The sequence below is a fragment of the Pelophylax lessonae genome (assembly GCF_965119305.1).
Source record: "Pelophylax lessonae genome assembly, chromosome: 1".
NCBI lineage: Eukaryota > Metazoa > Chordata > Amphibia > Anura > Ranidae > Pelophylax > Pelophylax lessonae.
The window spans coordinates 183,867,418-183,888,292 of NC_138768.1; the positions used below are offsets into that span (position 1 = coordinate 183,867,418).

At 43.0% G+C, this 20,875-nt stretch overlaps 1 protein-coding gene across 1 annotated transcript in view; it reads left to right on the top strand.

The window, feature by feature from the left end:
- The first annotated feature begins 1,080 nt into the window (after positions 1-1,080).
- KCNN2 (potassium calcium-activated channel subfamily N member 2) overlaps positions 1,081-20,875 on the top strand; it is a 287,144-nt gene continuing 267,349 nt past the window's right edge. Inside the window, exons 1-2 of the mRNA XM_082243717.1 lie at positions 1,081-2,140; positions 4,571-4,666. Of these exons, the coding sequence (XP_082099843.1) occupies positions 1,115-2,140; positions 4,571-4,666 (1,122 nt within the window). The 5' untranslated portion in view covers positions 1,081-1,114. The remainder of the gene's footprint in view (positions 2,141-4,570; positions 4,667-20,875) is intronic.

Sequence of the window (20,875 nt, forward strand, 5' to 3'; positions counted from 1 at the left end):
GAAGTGTATGTTTTAGTGGAGATCTGTATATCTGCAATCAGGATCTTAGGTATATAAAGACATGTCACTGTATTTCTGATCCCATCACATGGATAGATCAGAAGTGTATGTTCTGGTGGAGATCTGTATAAATGCAATCAGGATCTTTGCTATAAAAAGACAGGTCACCATATTTCTGATCCCTTAACATCATGTATGGATCTGTAGTGTATGTTCTAGTTGAGATCTGTATGGCTGCAATCAGGATCTTTGCTATATAAAGACATGTCACCGTATTTCTGATCCCATCACATGGATAGAAGTGTATGTTTTATTGGGGATCTGTATGACTGCAATCAGGATGTTTATAAAACTCTGTCAATGCAGGTCTGATTATATGCCCCCCATTGTATGTAAAGCCTATCCATGTAGTATGAAGCCCCCCAGTCAGACAGAGTGATGATAAATGTAGATGATCAGTGTCTCCTGTAGTAATGTCCCCTGTGTCTGATCTCTTGCAGGTCTGATCAGTGCCCCCATTGTATGTAAAGCCTATCCATATAGTATGAAGCCCCCCAGTCAGACAGAGTGATGATAAATGTAGATGATCGGTGTCTCCTGTAGTAATGTCCCCTGTGTCTGATCTCTTGCAGGTCTGATCAGTGCCCCCATTGTATGTAAAGCCTATCCATATAGTATGAAGCCCCCCAGTCAGACAGAGTGATGATAAATGTGATGATGATCGGTGTCTCCTGTAGTAATGTCCCCTATGTCTGATCTCTTGCAGGTCTGATCAGTGCCCCCATTGTATGTAAAGCCTATCCATATAGTATGAAGCCCCCCAGAGTCAGACAGAGTGAGGATAAATGTAGATGATCGGTGTCTCCTGTAGTAATGTCCCCTGTGTCTGATCTCTTGCAGGTGTGAAGTCTATGAATCCCCGCTATACGAGTCCTCCATGATCCGCCATGTCCCGCTCCTAGGTGCAGGCAGAAGATGATCTGTAGGGGGGTGTACGGGAGACACGTGCTGGGTTTCCTCCCCGGCTCCCCGTCCCAGCTCCGGATCCCACTGAAGACAGCCGCGCTCCTCACACACCAGCTGCATCCCAAGTCCCCTCCCAGGCGCTGACGTCATGCCCGTTGTTTTGGTCCGCCCGACCAATCGGACGCTTCGCTTGGATTCTACGGGAGCCGAGATGGGCCGTTCCTCCCGAGCTGAGGAGGACTTCCCCATCCCTGGCAGAGCGCAGTGCGCCGGGTCGTCAGCCTGGCGGTCCTCCTGCAGCTTTAACAGCCCTGACATGGAAACATCGCTGCAGTTCCAGCACGGCTTCTTCTCCGAGCAGCAGCCGCCTCCTCCTCCGCCTCCTCCTCCTCCGCCTCCTCCTCAGCAGCAGCAGCGCTACAGCCCGGAGGAGCAGCTCTTCTTCCAGCAGCAGCAGGACGGTCCGTGCCTCCGGTGTAGCAGCTGCTCGTATCACGGCGGGGACAACCTTCCTCTTCTCCGCACCTCATCCCCCGTCCCCGCCTTCCGCACCTCACCGCTGTCCTCCGCCTCCTCCCGGCAGGGCAGCCAGCTGAACGTGAGCGAGTTGACGCCTTCCAGCCATGCCAGTTCGTCCAGAGCCCCGCACCACCTGCACCAGCACCCGCCGCCCGCACCGCCTCCTCCGCCCCACTACCAGCAGTGCCACAGCCGCCAGCAGGCGAGCCCCAGCAGCAGTAACGGGCAGCGCCGGGAGAGTAACCCCTTCACGGAAATAGCCATGAGCAGCTGCAGGTATAACGGCGGAGTTATGAGACCCCTCAGCAACCTCAGTGCATCCCGCAGGAACCTTCATGAACTGGACTCCGAGTCCCAACCTCTACAACCCATCTCCACCGCCTCTGCACCCGAGATAGTCGTCTCCAAACCCGAGCACAACTCTAATAACCTGGTACCGTACAGCGGGGGCGGGCCTGGGACTTCCTCCTCCACCTCCGCGGGGCTCAACAAGTCCGGAAAGAAGAAGAACCAGAATATCGGCTATAAACTCGGCCACCGGAGGGCGCTCTTCGAGAAGCGCAAGAGGCTCAGTGACTACGCGCTCATCTTCGGCATGTTCGGGATCGTAGTCATGGTCATCGAGACTGAACTGTCCTGGGGAGCCTATGACAAGGTGAGCTGGGGTGTCCCTGGCCTTGGCATCACTCCCTGCTGGGCAACTTTGCATGAGGACTTCACCCTCCATGACCGACCGCCAGCATGCAGCCAGTGAAAGTCTTTCTTATAGGATGCTGACAATGTGGATTAAGCAGGGAACTCAGCCACCCCCCTCCCCCCTCTTTCACCCTTTTATTCCTCTATGGAAAATCTCAGGGGACTTTGTAAAGAATGACTGATTCTGAGCCAGTGAAAGCCTATTTTATTGGATGCTGATGGTGTGGATGAAGCAGGAATCTTCTGATCAGTCACCCCCCCCCCCCTCCCCACTTTATTCCTCTATGGAAAGTTAGAGGGGACTTTGTAAATAATGACTGATCTTGGTAGTGTGTGTGCTTGTAAAAAAAGTTATCACCAGCATGTAGCCAGTGAAAGTCTACTTTATTCCGCTATTGAAAGTTGGAGGGGACTTTGTAAAGTAAGACCCATTTTGTTAGTGTGTGCGCTTGTGATAAAGTGATAAACTTTTACCAGCATGTAGCCAGTGAAAGTCTATTTTATTGGATGCTGATAGTGTGGAAGAAGCAGGAATCTTCTGATCAGTCACCCCCCCCCCCCTGTATTTTATTCCGCTATGGAAAGTTGGAGGGGACTTTGTAAAGAAAGACCCATATTTTTAGTGTGTGCGCTTGTGTTAAAATGATAAACTTTTACCAGCATGTAGCCAGTGAAAGTCTATTTTATTGGATGCTGATAGTGTGGATGAAGCAGGAATCTTCTGATCAGCCCCCCCCCCCACCCCCCATTACTGGTGTGTTCCTGTAATACGACCATCACCAGCATGTAGCCAGCGAAAGTCTATTTTATTGGATGCTGATAGTATGGATGAAGCAGGAATCTTCTGATCAGCCCCCCCCCCCCCCATTACAGGTGTGTTCCTGTAATACGACCATCACCAGCATGTAGCCAGTGAAAGTCCATTTTATAGGATGCTGATAGTGTGGATAAAGCAGGACACTCCTGATCAGTCCTCCACCCTCCACCCCTCTATCCCTCTATGGAAAATCTGACTTGACATTGGAAAGAGTGACCGATCTTAGTGTGTGCGCTTGTGATAAAGCTATCATTAGCATGTAGCCAGTGAAAGTCCATTTTATATGAGGATGAACTAGGCTGGGCTACTATGGAAAAAGAGTGACTGATCTTGTTTGTATTGCCCTGGGATACAGCTGTCACCAGCATGTAGCCAGTGAAAATCTATCTTTTATCACCTGGATGCATTTTATACTAAGGGATACTGAAGGGTTGATCAGACAGCACTTTGTAAAGGGGTGTGTCCCTGTAATACGACCATCACCAGCATGTAGCCAGTGAAAGTCTATTTTATATCACCTCAATGTATTTAATACTAAGGAATGCAGAAGGGTTGATCAGACAGCACTTTGTGAAGGGGCAGCACGGGACTTGTTAGTGAGTCCCTGTGATACAACCATCACCAGCATGCAGCCAGTGAAATCCCATTTTATACAATCGGACTACACTTTGGAGTGCAGGAAGGTTGATCACACAGCACTTTGTACAGCAGTAGTGGGACTTGTTTTGTTTTCCCTATGATGCAGCTGTCATCAGCATGCAGCCAGTGAAACCCTATATTATACAATCTGAATAGTGTGACTTGCTGGTTGGACTCCAGACCGTTCTGATCAATCACCCCCTTTGTATTTACATCTTTGAAAACATGACAACACTTTGTAAAAGGCAGTGTGGGGGGTGACTGAACTTGTTTCTTAGATACAGTTGCCACCAGCATGCAGCCAGTGAAAGTTTATTTAATATAATCCAGGGGGGCTGTACCAGACTGTGCCCACAGGAAGTAGAGGAAGCTCTGCCAGTGCCATCTAACCAGTCACCTCTTTGTAAGAGGCAGTGTGGGGGGGTGACTGAACTTGTTTCTTAGATACAGTTGCCACCAGCATGCAGCCAGTGAAAGTTTATTGTCTATATACTGTATAGAGTGTTGATAGTGTGCTCCCATGAAGTGCCTTCTGACCAATCACACCCTGTATTCCTCTCTGACAGCACTTTGTATGGGGCAGTATTAGCAGTGGATGAACTTGTTTCTTTGATACAATTTCCCCCAGCATGCAGCCAGTGAAAGTGTGTTTTATATGATGTGAGCAGAGTGCTGATAGTGTGATTGCCCTATGATCAGCTATGATCAGTCCCTCTCTTTGTAGGAGGCAGTGTGTGAAGTGTGTGTATGTTCCTGGGATACAGTTACCCTGACAGCTGCCCTTTGCCAGTATTCCCCCAGGAGGGTAGTCCCAGCTGCAGGCAATCTATTCCCCAAGTAGGAGAAAGTTCTTGTAGGGACTATAGTAACTTGCTATCACTGCCAGCTTGCTGTGTCTTGTCACTGTCATACTGACACGTGTTTCTGTTGCAGGGATCGCTCTACTCATTAGCCCTAAAATGCCTTATAAGCCTGTCCACGATCATCCTCCTCGGTCTCATTATTGTATACCACGCCAGGGAAATTCAGGTAAAGCGCTTTGTTCCCCTCCCCTGTCTAGTAATGTGTATATTCATAGGGGAAGTCATTGTCTTGGCATTGGATACAATGAAATAGTCTGAAAGTGTCATCAAGGACATTCCACGTGTGTGTCCTCCCCGAGTTCTGTGTCCCAGCACGGTGACTGCTGGCGGCCTTGGCTCATTATGTATAGCTTACACTCAATCACCTTTATACCGCGGATTGCTTAGTAAATCGCAGTCCGTCAGATTGTGTGATTCCACGAGCAGTGTGCGCTCCCTGCCGGGTGAACACTTTTCACGCACGATCTGTCATTAATTCGCCTTTGTTTCAGGGGAAAGACTTATTTATCTGACAGATGAATCATTGTATCTGGAGCTCAGAGCTTGGCTGAAAGCGTGTGCTGCTGTAGATCTGCATCTCCTAGATGTGTGTGTATATGCAATGTGATCACTCAGATGTATATATGTATATATATATACAATGTGATCACTCAGATGTGTATATATATATATACACACACACAATGTGGTCACTCAGATGTATATTTACAATATGGTTACTAAAAGGTGTGTGCATATACAGTGTGATCACTTAGCTGTATATACAATGTGATCACTTAACTGTATATACAATGTGATCACTTAGCTGTATATACAATGTGATCACTTAGCTGTATATACAATATGATCACTTAGCTGTATATACAATGTGATCACTTAGCTGTATATACAATGTGATCACTTAGCTGTATATACAATGTGATCACTTAGCTGTATATACAATGTGAACACTTAGATGTATATACAATTTGATCATTTAGCTGTATATACAGTGTGGACATTTAGATGTGTGTATATATAATGTGATCACTTAGATGTATATACAATGTGATCACTTAGATGTATATACAATTTGATCATTTAGCTGTATATACAATGTGATCCTTTAGCTGTATATACCATGTGATCACTTAGATGTATATACAATGTGATCACTTAGATGTATATACAATTTGATCATTTAGCTGTATATACAATGTGATCCTTTAGCTGTATATACCATGTGATCACTTAGATGTATATACAATGTGTTTACTTGAATGTATATATACAATGTAGTCACTCAGATGTATATTTACAATATGGTCAATAAGAGGTGTGTGTATATGCAATGTGATCACATAGATGTATATATAATGTGATAACTTAGATGTATACACAATGTTATAACTTAGATCTATATACAGTGTGATCACTCACATGTATATTTACAATATGATCACTAAGATGTGTGTGTATATACAATGTGATTACTTAGATTTATATACAATGTGACCATTTAGATGTGTGTGTATATAGAATGTGATAACTTAGATGTATATATACAACATGATACCTTAGATGTAGGTGTATAAAATAAAATGTGATCACTTAGATAATTGTGTATGTATTATGTGGTCACTTAGATGTAGGTGTTTATGCAATGTGGTTATTTAGATGTATTTATGTATACGGTTTGATTCCTTAGATGCATGTACATATACAATGCAATCACTTAGATGTACATGTATAAGCAATGTGATTATTTATATGTATGTGTGCATAAAATATGATCACTTGGCTGGACGTGTATATGCAATGTGATCCCTTAGATATGAAGGGCACGCTGAGATGGGGATAGTACATGTGTGCTGGAGTAACGATCTGACCACGTGCTGCACACTTACAGCCTGAAATTACAGTCTGCTGACTGATTCCAACTGCTGAGTACACACACAGTGCTTGTAAAGAGTACATAGGCAATGTCAAATACATTGGAATATGTACTCGGTAGTCCTCTCAAACCAATAGTTGTATACTAATGTGTGATCGATCGATCTGCTTTGTGTAAGATCCTTGTTAGTCTTGTTGCTGATTTTAGTGACCCCATTGTGGGGATTTAATTCTGATCATTATGGATAGATGAGGTGGAGGCAGATTACAATAATGCCCGAATTGGGAATTATATATATGTGTGTGTATATTCCGAATTGGGAATTATATATATATATATATGTTCCTAATTCTCTTTAATTGCAAACATATGTATCATTGTGTATATATAATCTGGTCGAGTGAGGTGGAAGTAACCTGGAATACAGAACGAAGTGTGTAAATTTGTAGAGGCGGAAAAGAAGTGATTTTGGGTTTCAGTCTTCTGTCACATTGCGAAAGATGTATGGGGCAGCATTTTTCTTCTATTGCCCATCAATTGATAATTAATAATGAAGACAGTAGGACAGTGAAGTACATGCGTGACTTTTACAATGGGGTCTGGAGAGTCTTGTGTGTACCTGTCTGTGGGGTTCCTTGTACTGCTGGCACTTATGACCTGGTGATTGTTGTTGCTGCTAAATGCATTCCTAAAATCCCAGAAGAAGTTTATCCGGAGACACCTTGTTTTCCGGCACACAAATCATTGAGATAATCTACGGAGATCACTGAGATCACATAGAATAAGGAGCCTCTGTAATGTCACACATTGCCCTTTATCGGTCTATATTATAGCAGATAGAATAAGGAGCCTCTGTAATGTGCACACATTGCCTGATATTGGTCTATATTACAGTATATAGAATAGGGAGCCTCTGTAATGTCACACATTGCCCTATATTGGTCTATATTACAGTATATAGAATAAGGAGCCTCTGTAATGTGCACACATTGCCCTATATTGGTCTATATTACAGTATATAGAATAAGGAGCCTCTGTAATGTGCACACATTGACCTATATTGGTCTATATTATAGCAGATAGAATAAGGAGCCTCTGTAATGTCACACATTGCCCTATATTGGTCTATATTACAGTATATAGAATAATGAGCCTCTGTAATGTGCACACATTGCCCTATATTGGTCTATATTACAGTATATAGAATAAGGAGCCTCTGTAATGTGCACACAGTGCCCGATATTGGTATATATTACAGTATATAGAATAAGGAGCCTCTATAATCACATTGCCCGATATTGGTATATATTACAGTATATAGAATAAGGAGCCTCTGTAATGTCACACATTGCCCGATATTGGTCTATATTACAGCACGATTTGCCGAGCACAAGGTCACACATTAAAGTACATTTTGATGAGCTGGTGTTGAATAGTGGGAATGCCTGCACAGCATTGCTTTGATTGCTTTCCTAGACTCTCAGCTCGGTTTAATATGACATCTATAAATAAAAGGCAAGGCATGACATGAGTGTACTCCAGTGCTCGGTCTCCTGTGTAGCAACATGGAGAGCTCTGAGCACACAGCTTGTCTCTTCTACATTACACCACCCCCCCCCCCCCACCATATACATCTACATTACACCCCCCCCCCCCCATATACATCTACATTACACCCCCCCCATATACATCTACATTACTCACCCCCATACACTGCCTGACACAAGTGTACCCATGACATGAATATACAGGGTACAATAGTGCTGGACCTCCTGTCCCGTGTGTGCTATTAGACCGTTCAGCACCATGGAGAGCTCTGAGCACACAGCGCAGACACACAATAACCCGCTGCTTTGTGTTTTCTTCTGAATCTTGATGGACGTGGAATGTAAACACATATACAGTATAGTGTACATTAGTGCCCAGACTATTGTCCTGTGTGTAATAATAACGATCGTTTAGCACTATGAATAGCTCCCAGGGCTCAGTGCAGCCTCACACCTATCCATCTTTCCTCTATACATCATGCACTTCTTTTGGAATATGATGCCTGATAGAAGTGTACCCTTGTCTTAAATATACTGTCCACACTGGTGCCTATTCTCCTGTCCTGTGTCTCCTTCAGTGGGGTCAGCACTAAGTCCAGCACAGGCACACACCTTCCATCATATACTAACTTGGGATGTTTTCCTATAAAGTCTGATATAAGTATACCCTAGCCATGGGGACACTGTGTATATAAGTGCTCAGCATCTGGACCTATGTTTACTGAGCAGCGTTCAGCACAATGTAACACACTCATTTTACCTTCCATGTGTTATATTACACACTCCTGTGGAATATTTTCATATAATGCTTGATATAAGTGTACCCTTGACACGAGTGTACTATGTATATTAGTGCCCAGTACCTTGTCCTGTGTCTATTGCAGATTAAATAGCATCATGGGGGACACATAGTATGGACAATCACACTCACCCACCTTCATTGTGCTACTGTACAGTCCTCCAGTATATTTTCTTCAAATATATTTATTCCCATGACATGACTTTACTGTGTACATTCGTGCGCATTTATGTGACCTCTCTGACATTCCTTGTCCTCTGTCTAGTACAGATTGTCCTATGCCTATGATGACAGGAGTGTACTGTGTGTTAGTGCCCAGACCCCAGCTCCTCTGTCTGGTGCAGATTGTCCTATACCTATGATGACAAGAGTGTACTGTGTGTTAGTGCTGCTCAGACCCCAGCTCCTCTGTCTGGTACAGATTGTCCTATGCCTATGATGACATGAGTGTGATGACATGAGTGTACTGTGTGTTAGTGCTCAGACCCCAGCTCCTCTGTCTGGTGCAGATTGTCCTATGCCTATGATGACATGAGTGTGATGACATGAGTGTACTGTGTGTTAGTGCTCAGACCCCAGCTCCTCTGTCTGGTACAGATTGTCCTATGTTTATGATGACATGAGTGTATTGTGTGTTAGTGCTCAGACCCCAGCTCCTCTGTCTAGTACAGATTGTCCTATGCCTATGATGACATGAGTGTACTGTGTGTTAGTGCTCAGACTCCAGCTCCTCTGTCTGGTGCAGATTGTCCTATGCCTATGATGACATGAGTGTACTGTGTGTTAGTGCTCAGACCCCAGCTCCTCTGTCTGTCTAGTACAGATTGTCCTATGCCTATGATGACATGAGTGTACTGTGTGTTAGTGCTCAGACTCCAGCTCCTCTGTCTGGTGCAGATTGTCCTATGCCTATGATGACATGAGTGTACTGTGTGTTAGTGCTCAGACCCCAGCTCCTCTGTCTGTCTAGTACAGATTGTCCTATGCCTATGATGACATGAGTGTACTGTGTGTTAGTGCTCAGACTCCAGCTCCTCTGTCTGGTGCAGATTGTCCTATGCCTATGATGACATGAGTGTACTGTGTGTTAGTGCTCAGACCCCAGCTCCTCTGTCTGTCTAGTACAGATTGTCCTATGCCTATGATGACATGAGTGTACTGTGTGTTAGTGCTCAGACCCCAGCTCCTCTGTCTAGTACAGATTGTCCTATGCCTATGATGACATGAGTGTACTGTGTGTTAGTGCTCAGACTCCAGCTCCTCTGTCTGGTGCAGATTGTCCTATGCCTATGATGACATGAGTGTACTGTGTGTTAGTGCTCAGACCCCAGCTCCTCTGTCTGTCTAGTACAGATTGTCCTATGCCTATGATGACATGAGTGTACTGTGTGTTAGTGCTCAGACTCCAGCTCCTCTGTCTGGTGCAGATTGTCCTATGCCTATGATGACATGAGTGTACTGTGTGTTAGTGCTCAGACCCCAGCTCCTCTGTCTGGTGCAGATTGTCCTATGCCTATGATGACATGAGTGTACTGTGTGTTAGTGCTCAGACCCCAGCTCCTCTGTCTGTCTAGTACAGATTGTCCTATGCCTATGATGACATGAGTGTACTGTGTGTTAGTGCTCAGACCCCAGCTCCTCTGTCTGGTGCAGATTGTCCTATGCCTATGATGACATGAGTGTACTGTGTGTTAGTGCTCAGACTCCAGCTCCTCTGTCTGGTGAAGATTGCTCAGCACCATGTAGAGCACACAGTGCATGCACACACATACACACCTTCAGTGTGTTACCATATAATCCTCCAGAGTATGTTCATGTGATGCATAATATAATACCTATGATGACATGAATGTACTGTCTATATTAGTGATCGTTTATTGGACCTGTATCTAGTACAGATTGTTCAGCCATTGTCCGAAAGCTACCCTCTGTTATGATACACTCCTCCAAAATATGTTCATAATGTCTCCTATACGTATACCTAGGATGCAATGATTGTACTGTATACATTAGTGATCAGATCTGTGGTCCCCTGTGTTTACTACAGATTGCTGTGCACCATGGAGAGCACACTATAGGCACACACACTCACCCACCTTCACTGCCCTCTGCTGTAATACAATCGTCCAGAATATTTTCATATGATACTTCATATAAGTAATCCTCTGATGACATGGGTGTACTATATACATTACTGCTCAGTCTATGATCCTGAATACATATTGTTCAACACACACACACTCACTTGTATGGAATACTTTCCTCTACTCCCTATCTAGGTGTACCTAAGATGACATGACTGTAGTATGTACATCAGCTTCCATGTTTTGTACAAATTACTCAGCACCATGGAGAGCACACCGCACATATATACACACCCATCCACCTTCTTTATATATGTGCAGAATATATTCCTCTGCTTCTGATCTAGGTATAGCTATGATGACATGAGTGTAGTATTGTCACTGGATTGCCCCCATGTAAGGATACATGTGATGGTGTGTGTAGTATTGTCCTGATCTAGGTATACCTGTTATGATGTGTGTAGTATTGTCCCGATCTAGGTATACCTGTAATGATGTGTGTAGTATTGTCCCGATCTAGGTATACCTGTGATGGTGTGTGTAGTATTGTCCCGATCTAGGTATACATGTGATGATGTATGTAGTATTGTCCCCGGATTGTCCCGATCTAAGTATACCTGTGATGATGTGTGTAATATTGTCCTAATCTATGTATACCTGTGATGATGTGTGTAATATTGTCCCGATCTAGGTATACCTGTGATGATGTGTGTAATATTGTCCCGATCTAGGTATACCTGTGATGATGTGTGTAATATTGTCCCGATCTAGGTATACCTGTGATGATGTGTGTAATATTGTCCCGATCTAGGTATACATGTGATGATGTGTGTAGTATTGTCCCGATCTAGGTATACCTGTGATGATGTGTGTAATATTGTCCCGATCTAGGTATACATGTGATGATGTGTGTAGTATTGTCCCGATCTAGGTATACCTGTGATGATGTGTGTAATATTGTCCTGATCTAGGTATACATGTGATGATGTGTGTAATATTGTCCCGATCTAGGTATACATGTGATGATGTGTGTAATATTGTCCTGATCTATGTATACCTGTGATGATGTGTGTAGTATATTGTCCCGATCTAGGTATACCTGTGATGATGTGTGTAGTATTGTCCCCGGATTGTCCCGATCTAGGTATACATGTGATGATGTGTGTAGTATTGTCCCGATCTAGGTATACCTGTGATGATGTGTGTAGTATTGTCCCGATCTAGGTATACATGTGATGATGTGTGTAGTATTGTCCCGATCTAGGTATACATGTGATGATGTGTGCAGTATTGTCCCCGGATTGTCCGGATCTAGGTATACCTGTGATGATGTGTGCAGTATTGTCCCCGGATTGTCCCGATCTAGGTATACCTGTGATGATGTGTGTGGTATATTGTCCCGATCTAGGTATACATGTGATAATGTGTGTAATATTGTCCTGATCTATGTATACCTGTGATGATGTGTGTAGTATATTGTCCCGATCTAGGTATACCTGTGATGATGTGTGCAGTATTGTCCCCGGATTGTCCCGATCTAGGTATACATGTGATGATGTGTGTAGTATTGTCCCGATCTAGGTATACCTGTGATGATGTGTGTAGTATTGTCCCCGGATTGTCCCGATCTATGTATACATGTGATGAAATGTGTGTACAGCAGTCCTCCCCGGATCCCCGGAATGTCTATGAGTGTGGGGTTCCCCGGGAGTAGACACACACACACACACAGTGAGAGAGCGGAGGATACCGTGTAATGTTCCCCGGGAGTAGACACACACACAGTGAGAGATCGGAGAATACCGTGTAATGTTCCCCGGTCCGGGATCCCGTATGGTTAGCGGTGCTGTTCCCATAGCAGAGCCGGTGTCTTCCCTCCCCCTCCCCCCTCTCTCTCTGATCGGCGCACAGCAGCGGAGGGGATTCCCTGTCCTCTGTCTCTAGCAGTGCACACTGCCTACAATCCGAGCTGCCCCCTCAGCAGTCCGTGCATTATTCATGTCTCCGGAGCTATATATAGCCGGCTGCTGCATCCATCCGCCGAGCGAGCCCGCAGATTATTAATGAGCCTAGAGGCGCATTGTGGGGTTACCCCGGCAAGGAATCACCGGGCTCTTCCAGGCTGCCCGTGCAGAGGGCAGTGCGCATGTGCGGCGCCGCAGTGCGTGGGAAGAGCAGCTCTGGAGGGAGGCAGCTGCTACTAATCATCTGTACAGAGTACTACAGACAGGAGGGGGGCATCAAGCTTCTCTCTTTATAATGTACCCTGGTGTGGAATTATTTATCTGCAAGCTTTTACTATCCTAGCATCCTCCATACACTGTGCATATCACACAAGGGGGAATTCCCATATGATTGCCTAGTTCCTGTCTTCCTAGAGGATGAATGGGGAGTGCACAGGAACTCCCATGCAGCTGTATAGGTGGGGTGGGTGGGTGAGGAGCAGCCTTTGTTTCTAATTTTGCAGAGACATTTACATGTCGATTGTTATGGATTTCTGGAGGGATGGGAGCACGTTGCTTGGCAAAGATCTTTTTCAAGATCCACAGATGAATAGGTCGCTCCTTCATTCTGTGCACACATTGCCTTACAAATGTTACAGTCTATTGGGAGTAAGAATAGCGGTTACTTTTTTATTTTATTTTTTTTACAAAGGGACTACACTTTTACTGCATGTCTTTGTCTTATCAGACTGTAATCATTTTTGTGTAATGTTCTTGTGATCCTTACTGCTTGCCCGCTCCTTGTGGGGTGGAATATTTCATTTCATAACATAGACACATACCAGTATGATGATTATTTTGACATTCAGTATGTCATTATTGTAAAGAAAAAGAGGTACAAGCAATGTTGTTGAACATGAAGGTTGTTTTTGTATCTTCATTCATCTGTAACATTAGTAGGAATTGACAGTTAATCTTAATAAAATGTCTTGGCATTTCTGCTAGCCTTGCAGAAATGACACATGTTCTGTCTAGCTATGCCAATCTGCATTATACCCACCCATCAGAGAAGCCTAAATAGGTTGTACACTTTTAAACCTGCTGCATTTGTAAATGCATTTTATTACTGCCTGTTCTGTACAATTTAAGTGTCTTGTGAAATTATTTAAATGCAGTGTCTCCTCTAAGAGCATCACCCAGATTTATCCTTTCTGAAAAGCCCTTTCTGGAGAGAGAGAGAGAGAGATAGGTGCCATCTTGTCTAAACCACAAGAATAAAACTAAATTTTGATGATCTGCCATGAGAGAAATTCCCCTTCCCGATATTCTATAAAACAGAACTAATTTTTAACCTGTGACACAATATTACAATATTTAACAGCTTAAAAAACAATCAGGTTAAAAATATATTTGTACACAACCTTCTACCAGGAGCCTAACTTAAGTTAAAGATGCAGCAACATAACAGCAATCCTGGGCAAAATATACTTTCCCGCTGCAGAATAACTGAAATATATAATCTGTAGCAGCAACTCACTAAATTCCCTTGCTACAGTGGGCTGGCCAGTGCCAACATAGGCTGGTGTTCACTGTTTGCACAGCTGTCAAGCATTTTTTTTTTGTCACATTCCTTCAGCAAGAGCTTGAAGATGATGATTAAAAAAAATCACATCACAAGTAATGCAACATGATCTCTGCCACTGTATGCATAAAAAAACAAGCATCCGATTTGGAGGTCTGCATACCTTTTTTAATAACAGCATATTTTTATTTTAAAGTCAGATATTTGTAATTTCATCAGTGACAGGAAAAAGCATACAACTGCTACTGGCTACAAGGTAGAGCTGTAAACCTTTCCACACACACACACACATATATATATATATATATATATATATATATATATATATATATATATTTATATTACTAATACCAATAAATATATATATATATATATTAGTCTTCTTACACAGCTATGTGCAAATAGAAAAGCTTAAGTAAATATCTTCTTCCTCCCTTCTAGTATCCATGAGTAAGAAAATTATGTGTACCGTTCCAAGCACTACCATAATGGGAACTGCTTCTCATTCAGCTCCTCAGTCTCCAGGGGATTACTTAGTAGAAACGCAAGATTCATTCCCAGTACAGTAAAAGATTGCATCAGGGATATGCCTAAAAATAGATAGCATGAAAAATAACATTTACACTTCAAAATGTTTCATTGATGCATGTCATTCCCTAGCCATATTTATTTTGAATTGTGTATAGTTTTTATATATGCATATAAAAAGTTTAACAAGCCATAGTTCCATTGCTGGCTTAGTCATAAATTATGCGTACCTGTTTACATTTCGGATCTATAAAGTACTCCCATTATTATATTAGAATTATTTATTACCATGCTAGTTTTAGTTGGTTTTGTTTAATAATTATTAGGGGTATTAGACTGCTTGTTACTGAAACTCCTATATTTTCCATGTTACAGCACTTTAGTCTGCTTACCTGACACAATGTTATTACTTAGTTTTGATACATTCATCAAATAAAATTATAGAAAGTAATACATATGTTGTCCTTTGCAAACCTCAGCTAGGCTACATTTATTCTTCAGGTTTCTTTTTCTTACAAAGTCCTGGTTATTTTCTTTGCATGGTACTTCTGATGCTCAATTAGAACATGCTAGAGAGTTTAAATAAAAGTCTGGTAATGTGTTATATAAGAACAATTAAGAAGGTATGTGTTCATGTGTGAAAGCTGCAGGCAACTGAGATCAGTTTAAGCTTTTGGGGACAGGCAGTTACCTTTTGAAACAGTAATTGTAATAATGGAATATAAATAGCAGTAGGATAAGATTAAGAAAGGTTTGGTTCTATCTATTATTTATGCGTTTTCTGTTTTTTTTCTTTTAACTTTAGGAATCTGAACATATTCAGCAAAGCTTTTTGTCATTGTTCAGATGAATAATAGTATATATATATACTGATGGTGTGTAGCCTCTTCTAGATTACATTAGAGGCTAGCCACAATTACATAATTGTGCATATGTCAGCTATTACTTCATTGTCTTTAGAATCCACCAGGTTCAAGATCTGTCAAGTTATATATTCAAATTGCTTCAGTTGTAAAATATTCACATTTCTCATCCACATTTTCTTTAAATTGGCTGTGTCATTTTTCTTTTTGTTATAGTATGTATGTATTATAATTAGTTTCTGTGTCTCAAGAAAAGATTTGCACAGTAAACAGTAACAGCTTCTAAGTTCTCATTGGTTTTAACCACTTCCCACCCAAGGATTTGCCAGTCCTTGGGTTTGAGTGGTTTTACCTGGATGATGCCTGCACCTACAGGCATCATCCCGGTACTGTTATTTGCAGCCAGTGATTCTCTGCAAATCAGAAGTGATTTGAGATGCTAATTAGCCAACTGATCACTTATGTGGGTGGCAGAAGTGGGTCCCACCCCCTCCCGCCGCCACCTCTCCTGGGCTCTCCGGTCCTATTGCGGAGGCTGGGAGTGATGCGGCCGGGAGCGATGGCTGCCCGGGACAGACATAGAGGAACTGACATTGTTCTCCTCTCTCTGTAACCCTGGAAACCGGGAGCGGTGAGTATTCATAACTTCCGGTTCCACCCCTTTGTTTACCTGGCCACCAGCTGCTAGAGAAGCAGGAAATCAAACCAATCTCTCTCCGATTGGCTGCATGGGGGGACAGAGGAGAGATTTGGGGTCTAATAGACCCCAAAGCTCTCCATAAAGAGGACCTGTCACGACACATGCTATCACAAGGGATGTTGTTCATCCCTTGTGATAGCATGATAGCAATACATTTAGTACAAAAAGAAATTTAAAAAAAGTGTAAAAAAAAAAATGTTTGTATAAAAAAAAAGGGCCCCCGCCCCACTGTGCTTTCGTGCAAAATGTAAACGGTGATCGCACTAAATGTGAGGTATTGTCACGGACGTCAGAGTGAGAGCAATAATTCTAGCACCAGACCTCCGGTGCTACTCTAAACTGGTAACCTGTAAAGGCGTTTAAAGTTTGGGAATTTTTTTTAGCGCCGTAGTTTGACGGTTTCTTAAAGATATCCATAAAAAGTGTCGTTTAAAGTTTGCCACAAGCCACCTGGGAGACACACCAAACATGTGGAAGAAGGTGCTCTGGTCCGATGAAACCAAAATAGATAGGGATGCACCGAAATTAAAATTTTGGGCCGAAACCGAAAATGCAGGATGCCCTTGGCCGAAAACCAAAACCGAAACCGAAAATGACTTTTTCCCCAAAATTTTTTTAAAATGGATAGAACAGGGGCATACACCAAAAACAGGTAGTGACGTACACCTGTCGCTGCCACCCTGTCACAGTATATGTACTGTGATGGGTTTGCAAGAGGTTAATTTAATTACCAATGGTATTTGTATTATGAAGCATGAGGGGTTAATGTATTGTCACTGCTGGTCACTCATCTATTAGTGACCGACCAGTGGCAGGTAATTAAGCCCTTTGTGCTGCATTAGTGCAACCAGTATTAGTGCAACCAGTGTTAATTAACACGGATACTGGTTGCACTAATGCAACACAAAGGGGTTAATTACCTGCCACTGGTCGGTCACTAATAGATGAGTGACCAGCAGTGACAATACATTAACCCCTCATGCTTCATAATACAAATACCATTGGTAAGCTGCCTCAGCTCCCCCCCCATCCCCCCCCACTGCCTCAGCGTCCCCCTCCTCGGGTGTCCTTCATTCAAAAGTCCCGCCTATGGCCGGCGGCACCACCTCTCAATGACGTCCCTACTACGATCTGTGCATTAATGAATGGACATACCAGGCGGGGGGCTGGGCGAGCGGCCGCTATAGAGAAAACTAATGTGATCCATCCCTGTCAGCTCAGCACGACTATGTGTGAATGAGAACAGACCTGACCTGACACCGGGCGGGGGGGGGGGGGGCGGGGGGAGCGGCCGCTATTAGCTGTAACTATGTGAGAGCTTCACTTCCCTGACAGGCATGTATCTCCGCTGACATGTAAATGAAGCTCTCACATAGTTACAGCTAATAGCGGCCGCTCCCCCCGCCCCCCCCGCCCGGTGTCAGGTCAGGTCTGTTCTCATTCACACATAGTCGTGCTGAGCTGACAGGGATGGATCACATTAGTTCACCCCGCCCCCCCGCCTGGTATGTCCATTCATAATGCACAGATCGTAGTAGGGACGTCATTGAGAGGCGGACGGCCGGCCAGAGGCGGGACTTTTAAAACCTGCCCTGCGCTGCGCCCTCCTCCTTCCCCACGGCGGCCATATTTATTTTCGGAAATGTTAACCCATTATCGGCCGAAATAGGCTCATTTTCGGGCCGATAATTTCGGTGCATCCCTAAAAATAGAACTTTTTGGCAACAATGCAAAACGTTATGTTTGGTGTAAAAGCAACACAGCTCATCACCCTGAACACACCATCCCCACTGTCAAACATGGTGGTGACAGCATCATGGTTTGGGCCTGCTTTTCTTCAGCAGGGACAGGGAAGATGGTTAAAATTAATGGGAAGATGGATGGAGTTAAATACAGGACCATTCTGGAAGAAAACCTGATGGAGTCTGCAAAAGACCTGAGACTGGGACGGAGATTTGTCTTCCAACAAGACAATGATCCAAAACATAAAGCAAAATCTACAATGGAATGGTTCACAAATAAACATATCCAGGTGTTAGAATGGCCAAGTCAAAGTCCAGACCTGAATCCAATTGAGAATTTGTGGAAAGAACTGAAAACTGCTGTTCACAAACGCTCTCCATCCAACCTCACTGAGCTCGAGCTGTTTTGCAAGGAGGAATTGGCAAAAATTTCAGTCTCTCGATGTGCAAAAATGATAGAGACATAACCTAAGCGACTTACACCTGTAATCGCAGCAAAAGGTGGCGCTACAAAGTATTAACTTAAGGGGGCTGAATAATTTTGCACGCCCAATTTTTCAGTTTTTTATTTGTTAAAAAAGTTTGAAATATCCAATACATTTCGTTCCACTTCATGATTGTGTCCCACTTGTTGTTGATTTTTCACAAAAAATTACAGTTTTATATCTTTATGTTTGAAGCCTGAAATGTGGCAAAAGGTCGAAAAGTTCAAGGGGGCCAAATACTTTTGCAAGGCACTGTATATATATATATATATATATATATATATATATATATATATATACAAACCCACTTCCAAAAAAGTTGGGACACTACAAATTGTGAGTAAAAAAGGAATGGACTAATTTACAAATCTCATAAACTTATAATTTATTCACAATATAATATAGATAACTTATTAAATGTTGAAAGTGAGACATTTTGAAATGTCATGCCAAATATTGGCTCATTTTGGATTTCATGAGAGCTACACATTCCAAAAAAGTTGGGACAGGTAGCAATAAGAGGCCTGGAAAAGTTAAATGTACATATAAGGAATAGCTGGAGGACCAATTTGCAACTTAGGTAAATTCAACATGATTGGGTATAAAAAGAGCCTCTCAGAGGGGCAGTGTCTCTCAGAAGTCAAGATGGGCAGAGGACCACCAATTCCCCCAATGCTGCGGCGAAACATAGTGGAGCAATATCAGAAAGGAGTTTCTCAGAGAAAAATTGCAAAGAGTTTGAAGTTATCATCATCTACAGTGCATAATATCATCCAAAGATTCAGAGAATCTGGAACAATCTCTATGCGTAAGGGTCAAGGCCGGGAAAACCATACTGGATGCCCATGATCTTTGGGCCCTTAGACGGCACTGCATCACATAAAGGAATTCTACTGTAATGGAAATCACAACATGGGCTCAGGAATCCTTCCTGAAAACATTGTCGGTAAACACAATACACCGTGCCATTTGCTGTTGCCGGCTAAAACCCTATAGGCCAAAAAAGAAGCCATATCCAAACATGATCCAGAAGCGAAGGCTTTTTCTCTGGGCCAAGGCTCATTTAAAATGGACTGTGGCAAAGTGGAAAACTGTTCTGTGGTCAGACGAATCAAAATTTGAAGTTCTTTTTGGAAAACTCGGACCCCATTTCATCCAGGCTTATGAGGACAAGGACAACCTAAGTTGTTATCAGCGCTCAGTTCAGAAGCCTGTATCTCTGATGGTATGGGGTTGCATGAGTGTGTGTGGCATGGGCAGCTTACACATCTGGAAAGGCATCATCAATGCTGAAAGGTATATCCAAGTTCTAGAACAACATATGCTCCCATCCAGACGTCGTCTCTTTCAGGGAAGACCTGACAACATCATGGCTGTGTAGAAGAAGGATCTGGGTACTGAATTGGCCAGCCTTCAGTCCAGATCTTTCACCCATAGAAAACATTTGGAGCATCATAAAGAGGAAGATGCGACAAAGAAGACCTAAGACAGTTGAGCAACTAGAAGCCTGTATTAGACAAGAATGGGACAACATTCCTATTCCTAAACTTGAGCAACTTGTCTCCTCAGTCCCCATATGTTTGCAGACTGTTATAAAAAGAAGAGGGGATGCCACACAATGGTAAACATGGCCTTGTCCCAACTTTTTTGAGATGTGTTGATGCCATGAAATTTAAAATGAACTTATTTTTCCCTTAAAATGATAAATTTTCTCAATTTAAACATTTGATATGTTATCTATGTTGTATTCTAAATAAAATATTGAAATTTGAAACTTCCACATCATTGCATTCTGTTTTTATTCGCAATTTGTACAGTGTCCCAACTTTTTTGGAATCACACACACACACACACACACACACACACACACACACATATATATATATATATGGGGGGTCTCCTCTGAGAATGCACATTTATTTAGCAGTGATAATTTATCACTGCCTATAAAATGGGCACCAGTGATTTTCTGAGATTTCAGGCAGCCTTTTCACTTGTGCACAGATATTGGCTGTTTTCAGAGGAAAAACTTCTCTTCTGTTCTCCCTGTGAGAAGTGAAGTTCTTCGCTTCATAAACAGGGTGCCAGAGGAGACCATTTTCCTCTGAAAACTACCGAGAAGTGAACTCTCACTCAGCCTTGTTGGGTGACCTGTCAATCACGGTTCAGCCCCTAAGGAGTTCAGGTGGACCATCAACTTCAAAAAAGCTGCACTGATCCCATCGGTGC